At 43.5% G+C, this 17,773-nt stretch overlaps 1 protein-coding gene across 5 annotated transcripts in view; it reads left to right on the forward strand.

Annotated features, from left to right (window-relative positions):
• The window catches only part of MAPKAPK3 (MAPK activated protein kinase 3), a 118,366-nt gene that overhangs the window by 92,873 nt on the left and 7,720 nt on the right, over positions 1-17,773 (forward strand). For all 5 annotated transcript variants that reach the window (XM_024205702.2, XM_024205700.2, XM_024205703.2 and 2 more), the window contains exons 3-8: positions 2,862-3,001; positions 3,929-3,993; positions 6,677-6,756; positions 15,233-15,359; positions 16,892-16,967; positions 17,204-17,328. In XM_024205702.2, coding sequence (XP_024061470.1) covers positions 2,862-3,001; positions 3,929-3,993; positions 6,677-6,756; positions 15,233-15,359; positions 16,892-16,967; positions 17,204-17,328 — 613 coding nt within the window. The remainder of the gene's footprint in view (positions 1-2,861; positions 3,002-3,928; positions 3,994-6,676; positions 6,757-15,232; positions 15,360-16,891; positions 16,968-17,203; positions 17,329-17,773) is intronic.

Consider the following 17,773-nt stretch of genomic DNA (forward strand, 5'->3'; position numbering starts at 1 on the left):
CCCTCCTCCCTGCATCCGGAACAGGGGCTGCTGCCAGGGAGAAAGAGGCGATGGCACCTGTCATCTAAGGATCTCAAAGTACTTCACAAATATTTAATTGATTTAAGCATAATAAGGCCCCATGAAGTAGTTTTGTATTGCTGCCCCCATTTTACAGAAGGGAGAACTGAAGCACAGAGAGTAAATGGCCGGCCCAGTGTCACATGGAGAGTCTGTATCAGAGCCTGGAAAAGAAACCAGAACTGCTGCTATCAGTTCCTTGCTCCAACTTTTAGACCATGCTTCTTTCTCTAAGCACCTAGTGTACCAATGACAGAATACATACTGAAACTTGTTCTCAACAAGTATCTTCAGTTCCGTTTTGACTGAGATCTAATATAATAAACAAATGAGACATGAGGCAGACTCTGGCCTCATAAAACCAATGATAATGATGTTGCCAATTTCTCTGAAAATATTTCACCTACTATTGCTATACTTAACTCCTAAGGCCCCAGTAACTGAAAGAAATTAGAGAAAATTATTTTCTTTTTCCTTTTTTTACTTTGTGCACTTGACAGTAGTGTGTGGAGAGCCAGTTTCATTATTTCTCCAGTCCTGTTAATGCTACTATTACATTAGCACTGAGAGGCATCAACCAATATCAAGAACCCATTGTGCTAGTCACTGTACTGATACACTGTAGTTCTTGCCCTAAAGAGTTTACAATGTCTAAATAGACAAAACAGAGGGAAGAATTGGAGGAGAAGTCACAACTGAAGTTTTGCCTATACTGGGATATCCAGTAAAGTTAATCCAAATTAACTAAAGTTATGAATTTGGAGTGAATTAATCAAACTGCATTAAATCCCTGTGTGGATGCTGTTATTCAGAATTAAAGTGGTCTTAATTCAGTTTAGCTTAATTCACTTTGGAAGTGAATCAAGGTAAACAGAATTAAAGCCACTTCAGTTCTGAGCAAGGGTGTTTGCACAGCAGTTTAATGCAGGAGTTTCACTAATCCACTTCAAATGCACCTTTAATTAATTCAGATTAATTTTCCTGGATGCCCCAGTGTAGACAAGCCCAAGTGAAGTGACTTGCCTCACGTCACGCAACAGGTCAGTAGAAGAGTCTGGAATAGAACTCAGGTCTCCTGCCTGCCAATATACAGTTGTGTTTCATGCAGAACACTGGGCATCGGATCTGGCTGGCACAGTTCATTTTGAGTCATGGTGTTTTCTGGCAGATGAATAATTGGAATGGTAATATCAGAAAGCTCTTGTGCTGCTCAGAATATTTTTGGGGAGGGAGGGAATATGTTTCATATTGTGCAGAGCTCCCTATGATCAGGAAAGCTAGTCTCTAACCTAACCTACCTTCTGAGGGGGTTATACTATTCTATATCACTGCATATAATAGAGAAGAAGCATGAGTATCTAGCCAGCAATCCTGGGAACATTAGAGGTTTGTTAATACTCAAGGAGCATACTCACAAACGGAGGACTGTATACACAGTCACTGCACACTTTTAAAATCTCACTACATTTTAGGGCCCTGTAGTGCATCTTGAATTTTTCAGGCTCCATGGTGGCTGGAGTGGGGAGGAGGAGTTGCTAACCTTCAAAATCGTCTGGACAGCTGGGGCCTCCTACTTCATTCACACTATCAGTTGCCTCTATTATGGAGAAGCCCAAGAGCAGTGCTAGCCTCTCGCTGCTATTAGATGCTAATGCTTTAATCCTTAGATCCCTAAGGATGTGTCTATTCTTCCTAAGGTGAGGGACAGGAATCAAGTCAATGCTGCTCCTGCTCCCTCAGCAGCCCTGTCTCACCCTGCCAGCTACACGAGACCACCTCCTGCCCCTCTGTTGCCCCCACTCCCTCCAGCAGGTGAACAGCGTCACATTCTTTCCCCACCTGTCCAACTTCACTGGCTGGCCAGCCTCTCTGCATGGTGCCTCTTCTGGGCTCCATGTCAAGAAGTCCCTTCCCACAGCTGCTGCTCTGAGCAGACCTGCTTCTCTACGTGTGTGGCAGTGTTAGGATCCCATGCAAGCCAGTGAGGAAGGGAATGTTCCTAGCAAGGAGTGGGTAGGGTAGGACTGCCTCCATCTAGGAATCCCAACACTGCCCCTCCTCCTTGCACCCATAGACCCTTTCTTCTCCAAGGAACAATAGCCCTCTATAGCCTTCCCACTAGTCCAGGAAGCTTGTCAGTCCTGATAGCATAAAACATCTCAGGATGGGCTAGCATCCTATGGGCTGAGAGGACAGCCAAAGAGGATTCCTGCCACAGTCTTGAGTGCAACTGCCCTTTGAACCCTAGGTACTAGATTTAAGCAGAATAGCTTAGACCAGTGGTTCTCAAACTTATTTGATCAGGCCCCCCTTCTTTTTGTCTATAGTTGTTTACGCCCCTCTCCCACAAGTACATATACTGCCACCCAGCTCTGAAGGCAGCGCCACGCCAGTAGCAGCACAGAAGTAAGGGAGGCAATGTGAAAAGTGACATTCATCAATATAACTTTTCACAGTGGACTTAGCGCCCCATTGCCCCTTACTTCTGTGCTGCTACTGCCACTCTGAGACTGACAACTGGAGCCCCAGTGCATCCCGGTGAGGGATTGGGGGGTGGGGAGGAGAACCCAGGGGCTATGGCTGTCCTGTTTATCCCCACATCCCGGGTGTGCACAGCCCTTTTGCACAAGCTCTGGCTGCCTGGGGCTGACAGAGCTCTTAAAGCGGGGTGGGGGAGGGAGGGGAGCACACAGCTTTCACCTGCCTTGACACATTCCCGTGTCTCCCTTGGGAGGCCTGCCCCATAGTTTGAGAACCCCTGGCTTGGACTGATAGCATTGCTCTCTCCTGTCTCCTTACAGCTCCTGTATGACAGCCCGAAAGCACGACAGGAGGTGGATCATCACTGGAGGGCATCAGGGTGTCCCCATATTGTCCATATTATGGATGTGTATGAGAACATACATCAGGGGAAAAGATGCCTCCTCATCGTCATGGAATGGTACGAACCAGGGAAGTCCCTTCCACCTGATCCATATTCTGGAGAGTAGAGGGAATGTGACCTCTGGATGTAAGAGCTGGGAGCAGTCCTGGCTGCACAGTCTTGCCATGCAGTAGCCTAGTGCATCTCTCTCTCTATAGGATTTATGGGGAAACCTGCAGCTGCTCCAAGCAGCCTGTCTGTGGGAGGAACAAGAAGACTAATCATGAAACTAACCTTCCTTTGCACTCAGAGAAAAGTATCTTTATGGAAACGTGGGTGTAATTAATACATATATTCACACATGCATCTGTCACTTTCCTCGATACATTCTCATGGGGGCTGACTGTCCTTATAAGGTCATTTGGTTCCCCTCAGGCTATTACTTAACCCTAATTCTTCCCACTGTCCCCTACCCTCTTGGTGCCACTGTTGCAATGTTGTCTTCCTCCGGGGGGACCAGTTTAATATCTCTCTTATCAGTTCCTTATTTGCTTGCTTGCTTCAGTTGTTTCCTCATCCCCAAACCTTAAAGAACTTTTTAGTAGTGCAGTAAGACCACAAGATTGCTATCAGCCTTCTGAACTGGCATCTAACCTGTCATTTCTGGTCTCCCAGCAGAGATGTGTGGCATGTTACCAATGTCAGTGATTCTATTTTCTGGGAAATGCCTCACTACATATTAAATCACAGGCCTCCTACTCCGTTTTTTTTTTTTTTTTAATTAATATTTATTTAATGGTAGAGCAGGACAGCAATCTGCACTAGACCTATCAGGAACAGATTATTTAGCAAGTTCAAGTCTCAGAGATAGGCAGGCAGGTAACCTAACATACATAAAACCACAGTTGCTGCAGGTCCATGCACACAAGACGATGCACAGTCTGGAGTGGAGATTTTCTTTTGTTCGTCCCCCTGAATTTGTTTTGTATGTGTTCTCTGTTTCAGCATGGAGGGAGGGGAACTATTCAGTAGGATCCAGGAGCGAGGAGACCAAGCTTTCACAGAGAAAGGTAGAATGTCATGAGAAAGTTGGTGAGGTTTTATTTCCTTCACCCTCCCTCCCTACCCAAAATAAATGGAAAATGTTTGCGTAGTTTTTGCAGGAACTTTATTGGGTTCAGTTTTGTTTCCTGTTGTTTTAAAATTCTATTTTTATCTTTAAAACAATTTAATGTCACAGCTCAAGAAAATGAGAAGCTACCAGAATTGGATAGATTTAGGCATAATGTGGAAAGCTAAATGAAAACTTCCTGACACACATCTGCCTATACACTTCAGTACCAAACTGCAGCAGCCTCTGCTGTTCTAATTCCTGGTCTTCACACAGCTCTGCCAGTGTACCCCCATCCTGACATGCAGTCCCTCCCTTGAGTAACATCAGTTGTGTTCAGCTGTGTTGTGAATAAATGATTATAACAAACACTTTGTACAGAAAGACTACATGACTTGTTTAAGGTCCCACAGTGAATCAGTGAGAGAGCCTGGAACACAACAGCCTTGTTGTTGTTTATTAATTATCATTATTACTTACTATTTGGATAGTACCATAAATGCACATGACTGCAAAATTCTACTTGCCCACTCACTGCAGGAAAAGTGGCTTACTTTTACTGAAGAGTAAAATATTATTAGAGTTGTTTCATTATTGTTCTCACAAAATGGGTAGGTGAGTGGAATTTATACCTGGATTGTAAATTATCATGACCATTGTGCAAGGTTGGTATAGAAGCCAGGTTTTCTGATTCCCAGTTTCCTATGCTAATCTCTAGTCTATGACGAATCCCTCAAGAGGCATGAGTGGCTCATGTGGAGTACATGAACTGGATGCAGTTCTAAGGAGTGTTCTGTGTAATTCTGTCAGATACAAGATTCCAGAGGGAAAGAATGGTGCTGTGACTGTAGGTGATTCTACCCTGATAACAACATGACTTTTATGCATTATATACCTAGTGTGTTTTCTCCCAGATACCCATTCACAAACCTTTGGGGACTACAAGGCTACGTCTTCACTACCCGCCGATCCGGCGGGTAGCAATCGGTTTATCGGGGATCGACTTACCGCGTCTCGTGAGGACGCGGTAAAATCGATCCCTGACCGCTCTGCCGTCGACTCCGGAAATCCACCTCGACAAGAGGCGGCAGCGGAGTCGGCGGCAGCGGTCGGCTTTCCCCCGTCCTCACCACCAGGTAAGCCGACCTAAAATACGCAACTTCAGCTACGGTATTCACGTAGCTGAAGTTGCGTATCTTAGGTCGGAACACCGCTGTAGTGTAGACCTAGCCCAAGAGAAAAATACTCCACTTGCGCAACAGGCGCTGAGAAATTAATATCCCTCTTTCTTTGGGGGACCTCCCAAGTTCCACTGACCTTCCACTCTTCACCCATCTAGCAGATAGCTTCCCAGTGCTCAAGGCCTAGGTAGTAAAGGAGAAGGGTATGCAAGGTTTTAACCTCACACCTTCCAAATGGGATGCATTTTTCCTGCCTTTGATTGTTCCTGCCTGACAGGGCACAGTGTATGCCCTCAAGGAAAAGCATCTCTGTATCAGTCCAGACCTGGATATTCCAGCCAAAGCAGGAGACTTGCTTTATACCCAGATGGGTCTATATAAACTAGGTTTTCTTGGTTACAGTAAAATAATCTTGGCTTTTCCCCTCAGCCTCTGAAGCTGAGAGCATCACTTTAGTTTTGCTCCTACCTGTGCAGGAAACAAACAGCCAAGTTAAAGATATTAACCCTGACCTCTGTTAATTCAGACAATATTGGATAATGTAGCTATTTCTGTAGACTTGTGGATTTAAGATAGTGTTGACCCATAACAGTGGGAACAGAGAAAATGAGAGTGAGACTGCAGGTGAAGTACCTTAGGGGGTTGAAGCCAAAAGCAGCACTTGCTCTAGAATAGCTGCTCAGCACACAGAGCCGGGGGAGGCCACAACCCTCTTTCTCTGAAATGACCTCCCACATAAAGCTCTTCTGGCTACCGCAAGTCGACGAACTCTTCCAGGCTCCACATCACAAAATCTGTTGCTGGGGGGACAGAGAGCTCACTGGCAACTAGAATTTCCTGCTGGAGTATGTATCAAGTGCAGAAATTAGACATAAAAATAAACTGGAGAAAAAATATATTAGGATAGGCTTTGCAGGATAAAATGGCTAATTCACTTTTATTTTTATATGAGGAGACACTGTTAAGGCTGATGAGGACCAAAAATGTAACCTACCATGATATTATTATATTATGATGTTGATCTGATGCTAAAAGAACTTTTAGCCCCTCCAGAAGTAGGTGTGCACTGTTAGTTAAACTTCTCTGCTGGGCAACCCAAAAATATACCCAGGGGCACTTTCTTCATGATCTTGCACATTGCTCCATCACTCTGTTATGCCCTTAATACTCTGTTCTGATGAGCACAACAGAGCATTAATTTACAAGTACACACAGAGCAGGAGTCTCAACTATTTAAGTTACTGTGCCTGCTCATGAGAATGGCTGAGCTGCCAGGAGGATTGTGGGGTATGATTGCCTTCAAAACAAAAACACAGCTGTTGAGGCTAATTTTAGGATTTCCAGCGTTGACGCTAGCCCTGTATACAGACAAGCTGTATGTAACTCAGAAACATTCCCAAGCATGTCTCTGAGCTACAGTGGGAATGTTAATATGACCTTTCTCTAAAATTATATTTATAGAAGCTTCTGAGATAATGAGAGACATCGGAACAGCCATCCAGTATCTGCATGCAGTGAACATTGCCCATAGAGATGTCAAGGTGAGGCCTGAATGTGCCTGTGCAGGGGAGAACAGTTAAACTGAAAACAAGTGGATGATGCTGATTTATATAACATTTACGAGTACAGTAAAGCATAGGTGCTGGAAGGAGGGGTGCTGCTGCACCCCCTGGCTTGAAGTGGTTTCGATTATATACAGGGTTTACATTTTCGTTCAATGGCTCTCAGCACCCCCACTGTACAAATTGTTCCAGCACCCCTGCAGTAAAGTGGCCAAAGTGTACCTGTTTCACGCCAGTGTTGTGAGGATCTGTCATGCCCAGTCAGTTCAGGGTCTGAATACCCACCCACACCAAGGCCAATGGTTTTCAGTTACATATGCAACACGAAAAGATCTAGGTAGTCATAACTGGTATTAAAGAGACATTCAACTTGAAGTCAAGTTAATTTTAAAAAATGTATTAAGTTGTTTCAGATACTGCATCCACACCTGAAGTCGCCTTGTCAGTTTTTGTGGGTTCAGAATCATATTTTCCTATTTTATGTTTTCAAAAAGACCACAGAAAAAGGAGAAACTGCCTATGTAGAGGAAAGTATGAAACCAATTCCACACAAAATAAACAAACTGGGGAGGGGGAAGAGAAATTAATATTAGACTTGATCCTGACTAACAGGGAGGTAATGGTTGCAAAGGACGAAGGGAACTTGGGTTGATCATGAAATGACCGATTTCACGATTCTAAGGAAAGGAAGGAATGAGAGCAGCGGGATAAAGGACAATGTGGTTTAAAAAAGCAGACTTCAGAAAACTCAGAACTAGTAGGTAAGGTCCCAAGGGAAGAAAATCTAAAGAAAAAAGAATTCAGAAGAGCTGGCAATTTCTCAGTGATAATATTAAAGGCACAACGATAAACTATCCTGTTGTGAAGAAGAGATAGTAGGACTAGCAAGAAATCAGTATGGCTGCTTTAATGACCTGAAAATCAAAAAGGAATCCTACAGGGAAACATGGACAAATTGCTAAGGATGAATACAAAAGAACAGTGCAAATGTGTAGGGACAAAATCAAAAAGGCTAAGGTACAAAATTAGTTACATCAAGCAAGGACTATAAAAGACAATAAGAGGTTTTATAAACACATTAGGAGCAAGAAAAAGATGAAGGAAAGCATAGGTATGCTACTTAGTGGGAAAAGAGAGCTAATGATGGAAGACATCAAGAAGATTGGGGTGTTTTGTTTTGTTTTAGTCGTCACTAAAAAAAAGGTTTCAATGTGACCAGATGCTTAACATAATTAATATTAACAACAAGGGGGAAGGAACACAAGCCAGAATAGGAAAAAAATCGGTTAAAGAATATTTAGATATTTAAGATGTATTCAAGTTGGCAGGGCCTGATGAAATTCACCCTAAGGTACTTAATGAACTTGCTGAAGCAATCTGAGAACCGTTAGCGATTATTTTTGGGACCTCACCAGTCCTCCATGAGTTCTCAGAGGACTGGAGAAGGGCAAATCTTTAAAAAGGGGAACAAAGAGGAGCTGGGGAATTATAACCAGTCAGCTTAACTTTGATACCTGGAAAGATACCGGAACAAATTAGTAAACAATCAGTTTAGAAGCAACTAGAGAATAATAAGGTGCTAAATAGTAGCAAATATAGATTTGTGAAGAACAAATCATGCCAAGCCAACCTAATTTCCTTCTTTGACTGGGTTACTGACCTATGAAACAGGGGAAAACAGTAGATGTGATACATCTTGATTTTAATAAGGCTTTTGACACAGACCCACATGACATTCTCATAAGCAAACTAGAAAAATGTGGCCCACACTATAAAGTGGGTGCACAACTGGTTGAAAGGTCGTACTCAAAAAATTTACAGCTGCTACCAAACTGGGAGGGTTGCAAGCACTTTTGAGGACAGGATTAGAATTCAAAATGACCTTGACAAATTGGAGAATTGGCCTTTTATTGAATTTCATCTTGTTGATTTCAGACAAAGTACTAAATTTAGGAAGGAAAAATCAAATGTGCAACTACAAAATGGGGAAAAACTGCTAGACACAGTACAACTGAAAAAGATCTGGGGTTACAGTGGATCACAAATTGAATATGAGTCATCAATATGATGCAATTATAAAAAAAGGCTAATATCATTCTGGGATGTATTAATAGGAGTATTATATGTAAGACAAGGGAGCTGATTGTCCTGTTCTATTCAGCAGAGGTGACACTCCAGCTGAATATTGTATCCAGTTTTGGGCACCACACTTTAGGAAAGATGTAGACAAATTGGAGAGAATCTAGAGGAGAGCAACAAAAATGTTAAAAGGTTTAAAAAACTAACCTATGAGGAAATGTTAAAATAACTGGGTATGTTTTGTCCTGAGAAAAGAAGACAAGACAGGGGAACCTGATAAATCTTCAGACATGTTAAGGAATGTTATATAAAGGACAGTGATCAATAGTTCTTTATGTCCACCGAAGGTAGGCCAAGAAGTATTGGACTTAATCTTCAGTAAGGGAGATTTAGGTTAGATATTAGGAAAAAAGTTCTATCTATAAGGATGGTTGAGTATTGGGATGGGTTCCCAAGGGAGGCTGTGGAATCCCTGTCACTGGAGGTTTTTGAGAACAGGTAAGACAAACAACTGTCAGGGATGGTCTAGGATGTTATGCTTGGTCCTGCTTCAGGGTGTGGGGGCTGGACTAGATGACCTCTCAAGAATCATAGAATATCAGGGTTGGAAGGGACCTTAGGAGGTCATCTAGCCCTACCCCCTGCTCAAAGCAGGACCAAACCCCAACTAAATCATCCCAGACAGGGCTTTGTCAAGCCTAACCTTAAAAACCTCTAAGGAAGGAGATTCCATCACCTCCCCAGGTAACCCATTCCAGTGCTTCACCACCCTCCTAGTGAAAAAGTTTTTCCTAATATCCAACCTAAACCTCCCCCACTGCAACTTGAGACCATTACTCCTTGTTCTGTCATCTGGTACCACTGAGAACAGTCTAGATCCATCCTCTTTGGAACCCCCTTTCAGGTAGTTGAAAGCAGCTATCAAATCCCCCCTCATTCTTCTCTTCTGCAGACTAAACAATCCCAGTTACCTCAGCCTCTCCTCATAAGTCATGTGGCTCCAGCCCCCTAATCTTTTTGTTGCCCTCCGCTGGACTCTTTCCAAGTTTTCCACATCCTTCTTGTAGTGTGGGGCCCAAAACTGGACACAGGACTCCAGATGAGGCCTCACCAATGTCGAATAGAGGGGAATGATCACATCCCTCGATCTGCTGGCAATGCCCCTACTTATACAACCGAAAATGCCGTTAGCCTTCTTGGCAACAAGGGCACACTGTCGACTCATATCCAGCTTCTCGTCCACTGTAACCCCTACGTCCTTTTCTGCAGAACTGCTGCCTAGCCATTCGGTCCCTAGTCTATAGCAGTGCATGGGATTCTTCCGTCCTAAGTGCAGGAGTCTGCACTTGTCCTTGTTGAATCTCATCAGATTTCTTTTGGCCCAATCCTCTAATTTGTCTAGGTCCCTCTTTATGCTATCCCTACCCTCCAGCGTATCTACCACTCCTCCCAGTTTAGTGTCATCTGCAAACTTGCTGAGGGTGCAGTCCATGCTGTCCTCCAGATCATTAATGAAGATATTGAAAAAAACCGGCCCCAGAACCGACCCTTGGGGCACTCTGCTTGATACCGGCTGCCAACTAGACATGGAGCCATTGATCACTACCCATTGAGCCCGACAATCTAGCTAGCTTTCTATCCACCTTGTAGTCCATTCATCCAGCCCATACTTCTTTAACTTGCTGGCAAGAATACTATGGGCAACCGTATCAAAAGCTTTGCTAAAGTCAAGGAATAACATGTCCACTGCTTTCCCCTCATCCACAGAGCCAGTTATCTTGTCATAGAAGGCAATTAGGTTAGTCAGGCACGACTTGCCTTTGGTGAATCCATGCTGACTGTTCCTGATAATTTTCCTCTCGTCTAAGTGCTTCAGAATTGATTCTTTGAGGACCTGCTCCATGATTTTTCCAGGGACTGAGGTGAGGCTGACTGGCCTGTAGTTCCCCGGATCCTCCTCCTTCCTTTTTTTAAAGATGGGCACTACATTAGCCTTTTTTCAGTCATCTGGGACCTCCCCCGATCGCCATGAGTTTTCAAAGATAATGGCCAATGGCTCTGCAATCACATCCGCCAACTCCTTTAGCACCCTCAGCAGCGCATCCGGCCCCATGGACTTGTGCTCGTCCAGCTTTTCTAAATAGTCCTGAACCACTTCTTTCTCCACAGAGGGCTGGTCACCTCCTCCCCATGCTGTGCTGCCCAGTGCAGTAGTCTGGGAGCTGACCTTGTTCGTGAAGACAGAGGCAAAAAAAAACATTGAGTACATTAGCTTTTTCCACATCCTCTGTCACTAGGTTGCCTCCCTCATTCAGTAAGGAGCCCACACTTTCCTTGACTTTCTTCTTGTTGCTAACATAGGTTCCTTCCAGTCCTACATTACTATGATTCTATGATTTTTTTAATCTAATCACTTTTCATTAGCAATCTGAGGTGTTGTAACAACAGCAGGTAAAAAAAAAAAAGTGCAGTCCTGTCTGAATATTTCTTAAGTTGGCTCTCTTTCTTCAAGAGTGTTTTAAAATAGCTAATGAAAAAGAGGATGATGTTGGAAGGTGCTAGTACCTGGTAATTATTTGTGGCACAATACTGAAGAGAATCATTCCGGAAAGCAGATCTGGATTTCAGACCCTGATTTAGAACAGTGGTAAGAACCTCAGGCTATTCCAGAGAAGCAAGAATGCCTGGCCTGCATACAGTATACACCAGGGGTAGGCAACCTATGGCACATGTGCCAAAGGCGGCACGCGAGCTGATTTTCAGTGGCAGTCGCACTGCCCGGGTCCTGGCCACCGGTCCGGGGGGGGGGCTCTGCATTTTAATTTAATTTTAAATGAAGCTTCTTAAACATTTAAAAAACCTTATTTACTTTACATACAACAATAGTTTAGTTATGTATTATAGACTTATAGAAAGAGACCTTCTAAAAATGTTAACATGTATTACTGGCACTCGAAACCTTAAATCAGAGTGAATAAATGAAGACTCGGCACCCCACTTCTGAAAGGTTGCCGACCCCTGGTATACACACTTGCAAGACAGGTGTTGGTGCACTTAGCCATCCTCTCCATAAGGCCATGTAGAACTATACCCCTGGCTATTTAGTGTTCCTCAGCATCATTGATAATGCCTCAGTCCCGTTCAGCAGAGGAGATACAGCCTATCCTGAAATAGACATTTGACACACTTGTACCATTTCTGTGCAAGCCCACTTTATATGTAGGATGTGTTTTATGATTGGCACCCATTTGTTATGGCAGTGGCACTGCTTACAGCTCTTGCAAACTCAGCTCTGAGGCAGTCAAGATGTAAATGCAACTTTTCAAATATTCTTAATGTTATTGCAGAGTTCAGAATCAGGAGTAGGGAGAGCTCATTTAACACTACCATGCAGAACTGATTTAAGGTACTAGCTAATATTTGCCAGCATATTTAGTGGGGGAGATTTGGCAGGCTTTTGCTATTAAATTACTGTATTTACATAGCAGCAAAGAGTCCTGTGGCACCTTATAGACTAACAGACGTATAGGAGCATGAGCTTTCGTGGGTGAATACCCACTTCTTCGGATGCATGTAGTGGAAATTTCCAGGGGCAGGTATAAATATGCAGGCAAGAATCAGTGTAGAGATAACGAGGTTAGTTCAATCAGGGAGGATGAGGCCCTCTTCTAGCAGTTGAGGTGTGAACACCAAGGGAGGAGAAACTGCTTTTGTAGTGGCTAGCCATTCACAGTCTTTGTTTAATCCTGAGCTGATGGTGTCAAATTTGCAGATGAACTGAAGCTCAGCAGTTTCTCTTTGAAGTCTGGTCCTGAAGGTTTTTTGCTGCAGGATGGCTACCTTTAAATCTGCTATTGTGTGTCCAGGGAGGTTGAAGTGTTCTCCTACAGATTTTTGTATATTGCCATTCACCACGGTGCAAATAAGTGACGGTCATGTTAACACCACCCTATACTGAAAACCCACTGACCGCTATGCCTACCTTCATGCCTCCAGCTTCCATCCCGGACACACTACACGATCCATTGTCTACAGCCAAGCACTGAGATACAACCGTATCTGCTCCAACCCGTCAGACATCGACCAACACCTACAAAATCTTCACCAAGCATTCTCAAAACTACGATACCCGCATGAGGAAATAAGGAAACAAATCAACAGAGCCAGATGTGTACCCAGAAGCCTCCTACTGCAAGACAAGCCCAAGAAAGAAGCCAACAGAACTCCACTGGCCATCACATACAGTCCCCAGCTAAAACCTCTCCAATGTATCATCAGTGATCTACAAACCATCCTGGACAACGATCCCTCACTTTCACAGGCCTTGGGTGGCAGGCCAGTCCTCACCCATAGACAACCTGCCAACCTGAAGCATATTCTCACCAGTAACCACACACTGCACCATAGTAACTCTAACTCAGGAACCAATCCATGCAACAAACCTCGATGCCAACTCTGCCCACATATCTACACCAGCGACACCATCACAGGACCTAACCAGATCAGCCACACCATCACCGGTTCATTCACCTGCACGTCCACCAATGTAATATACGCCATCATATGCCAGCAATGCCCCTCTGCTATGTACATCAGCCAAACTGGACAGTCCCTACGTAAAAGGATAAATGGACACAAATCAGATATTAGGAATGGCAATATACAAAAACCTGTAGGAGAACACTTCAACCTCCCTGGACACACAATAGCAGATTTAAAGGTAGCCATCCTGCAGCAAAAAAACTTCAGGACCAGACTTCAAAGAGAAACTGCTGAGCTTCAGTTCATCTGCAAATTTGACACCATCAGCTCAGGATTAAACAAAGACTGTGAATGGCTATCCAACTACAAAAGCAGTTTCTCCTCCCTTGGTGTTCACACCTCAACTGCTAGAAGAGGGCCTCATCCTCCCTGATTGAACTAACCTCGTTATCTCTACACTGATTCTTGCCTGCATATTTATACCTGCCCCTGGAAATTTCCACTACATGCATCCGAAGAAGTGGGTATTCACCCACGAAAGCTCATGCTCCTATACATCTGTTAGTCTATAAGGTGCCACAAGACTCTTTGCTGCTTTTAAAGATCCAGACTAACATGGCTACCCCTTTGATACTTGTATTTACATAGTGTTTGTAGTGTGCTTAGCAAAAATAAAGACAAGACCCATGCCCCCAAAGAGCATACAATCTAAATACTCAATGTACAAATGAGGGATGAGATGTAACAAAGAACAAGTGATTTAGTGGTGGGGGTTAGCACCTGTCCTATTCCCATTCCACAACTTATTCATTTGTGTGTGTGTTTTCTAGCATCTATTTCTGTTCCCATTTAGTTGAAAGGAGGACTAGGGTTTATAGGGCTTATGGAAGGAGTGTGTTTTAAAGAGGGATTTGGAGGATGATTTACAAGTTAAGGGACTAAATTCCATGTACTTTGGCAGAGCTGAGTTTGTGCCACTGCCACACATATGCATGAGAACTAGATGTTGGTTGGCTACACAACATGTGCCACATGCACAGCAGGTTAATGCAGAAATGGTACAAACTGATTAGCCATCCCTCAATTCCCTCCTCCTTCAAGTCCTTCCTCAAAACATTTTTCTTCCATCCTAATAACCCCAGTGTGGAAGAGGGCATATCTGTGTACAGAACTGTTATTTCAGAGTGTTTTCTTCTCCCTCCCAGTGAAGTTAAATAAAGTCCTTACTTACTAATACTTTAACTCCCAGTGCCCTTTGACTCAGTGCTTAAGAACCTTTCTCCTCTTCTCTCAGAGTGCACTGTGCAAAGGTGCTAGTACACAGATTGCAAGGGCAGAATTAGTTCAGTTTTCGGGGAAAAGCTGTATCTTTGTGCTGGTTTGAATAGAGTAGTGTCAGACACTGGTCATGGATCTGGTTCTTAAGATGAGCTGTTACCAGTACCCTGGTTCTTAGCTCCTACTGCCTGAATGCCTCATGGAAACACAAAGCATGGACCGATATCTTCATCAGATTAGATGCCATGTAGGTCAGAAAGAATAATCCCCCAAAGTGTAATGTTCTAAAGAGGAGTTCATAGAAAGCATGGTCCTGCACCCATTGAAGTCAATGGGAATTTTGTCATTGACTCCAGTGGGTGCAGGACTGAGCCCATTTTTCTGTGATTATTGGGTTGGGAAGGATTTTGATGCCTGCTCTAGGCAAAGATGCTGCCTACTGTGGAAGGGGAATGATCCTAAATCTGGGGTGAGAAAGTGAGGAGAGAGAGTGCAGCAGTTCATGGTCGGTAATGGGTGGCCCCGTGGATGAATTAGGAGTATAGCCCAATAGAATTTATTTTGAGACCCTTCTTCTGTGTTGTTGCAATTACCTTTTCTCTTGGTACCATTGCAGCCTGAAAACCTACTTTACACATCCAAAGAAAAGAATGCAATACTCAAGCTCACAGACTTCGGTTTTGCCAAAGAGACCACTGTACAGAATGCACTGCAGACGCCCTGTTACACTCCTTATTATGTGGGTGAGTCTTCTGGGAGGCCCTCCTCCACATGTATAATCATCCCAGCGAGCCTGAAGACCTTGGGAAAGCTCCCCATGCTGTGAAGGGCACCTCTTTTCTCCCACAGAGATGAAAAGGAGGAACCCAGAATTTTAATTGAGGTCATACTTGGACACTAACCTAGTCCCAACACAGAGTTCAAGCCCTTCTGCGTGGGAAGGAGAGAGAAAACGTAATGGCAAACTTGGCTATACAGAAATAATGTTGGCTTTTTCACTGTGGGTTGATGTGATTAAATCCATAATCCGAACCCAGCCTTCACAACCATTGGATGTTTTCTTGCAAAACTTTGCTTAGCATAAAAACATGGTGAGAGAAAACAGGGTGATTGATCATTCCCCCAACTATAAAGGTGCATTTTTAAAGTAGGAAAATGGAGAAATTGGTAATCCAAGAACAAAATTTAGTCTTGGCTGAAATGTTGCCTTCCTTGCATCCAGCAATGTGTACCAATGTACTGAATGTCTCATTACACTGTACTTGTACTAATTCTAGGGTACAGCCACTGCAATCTTTAGGACAGTGATTTCCTCAAGATAGGATGAAAAGTCACTCTCCCTTTTGTATGGCTGAGTCAGTTTGCACTCATAACCCCTCTTTGGGGATGAGAAGGGATAATAAAAAGCCTTCACTATTTTGGCAGAGCTGGTCCCCTTTGCTATACATAGGAAAGCCTATTTGATGTTTTTAATGGGGTAAGTATCTTCATGGGGGGCTGGGCAAAATTCAAGTGATAATGGCAAAAACCATGTAAAGAAAAACAGCACTAGGAAAACAACATTGGGCTGTACCCATCATGCGTAGGATCAGCACACTGACATGTTAAAGGAATTCATATCCACATATTTTAATGTCCTATATATTTGCACTTGAACAGGCTGACTTTTCCCATTCCATACCTCTATAAACCAGCATGAATTGCTCATATACTCAGAGAATCTTTTTCTTGCTAAGCAAACCTAAAAACAATTTGTTTCGCCTAAGAAAAAAACAGTTTTCCCCACCTCCCGAGCCCCTGATATCTTTTTTTCTCATTTTTGTACTTTTGTAAGAATTAGATGCGGTGGAGTATAATAATTCTGGCTGTAACCAACCACAATCCAGGCAGGTGCTGTGCAAGACTTCCCCACATAGCTCTGTCAGTGCACTTCAGTTCCAATCTCTGCAATATGCACTCCTGTTTATTCCAATCCTGGATCCCCATAAAGTCCTGAGCTGCAGCACCCTCTGCTACTTTAGCTCAGGACTTCTCCTGAGCAGAGATTTGCCAATGAGGAATTGTGCAGTTTTTCAGATTGACACTCATACACGTGGAGCTCCATAGAGATCACACAGCAGTTTGTAAATAGAAAAGATAGCAGTGATACCCAGTGATAGCAATCGTTTATTTTTTCCTGCAACATATATTTGTTGTCATTTTATACTACTACTTGCTGTTTAGAGGTGAGGAAAATATCTGGCAATCAACTGTTTCTGATTTTTCCCTTCCTCAGCCCCGGAAGTCCTCGGTCCTGAGAAATATGACAAATCATGTGACATGTGGTCTCTTGGTGTCATCACATATATTCTGTAAGTATGAGATATGGGGACAGATGAATAAACAAGGGTAGGCCAGCTATTAGCAGACTCTCGACCCATATGTCTTGCCTATCTCCATCCCAGATACCATTGCACTAAGTAATGGACTAGTCACTGGGATTTTACTCATCCCATCTTTGGAAGAATAATAGGCTGTATGACTTTATATGGGACAAAGGAATGTGGGGATTTCCTCGTTACAACCATTCAATGCACCTCTCTTACAGCCTGTGTGGGTTTCCTCCATTTTACTCCAACACCGGACAAGCCATTTCCCCAGGGATGAAAAGGAGAATTCGGATGGGGCAATATGGGTTTCCCAATCCAGAATGGTCTGAAGTATCAGAAGAAGGTAACTGAACTAGCCTGTGTCTCTGTTGCTCACACATACACACTGGATGGTGAGAGGGGTATGTGTTTACATTTCAGACTGTTTCTAAGGAGTCTTTCTTTTGTGATGTCCTTTAAATCAAGACTTTATAAAATGACACAGGGAAGGACTAGGGATTGATGCATTTCCTGAGTAGTGTGGAACGTAAATAACAGAAAACTTTTATTAAAGGGCACTTAGTGCTGGTGAGAGGCGTTAAACATCCCTGGAAACTGAAGACCTTAATCTATAGAACAGGTAACAGTGTGGTGCAAGGTGAGCTGCAGGGGAGAACTCAGACATTGGTCTCCTTATTGATACTGCCAACTTCTCAAAATAAATTTTGTGATGTGGGTGGACACTTATCATCCAGGGGTCGGCAACCTTTCAGAAGTGGTGTGCCAAGTCTTCATTTATTCACTCTAAT

Source organism: Terrapene carolina, unplaced genomic scaffold, assembly GCF_002925995.2.
Source record: "Terrapene carolina triunguis isolate 2854851 unplaced genomic scaffold, T_m_triunguis-2.0 Scaffold232, whole genome shotgun sequence".
NCBI classification, from domain to species: domain Eukaryota; kingdom Metazoa; phylum Chordata; order Testudines; family Emydidae; genus Terrapene; species Terrapene triunguis.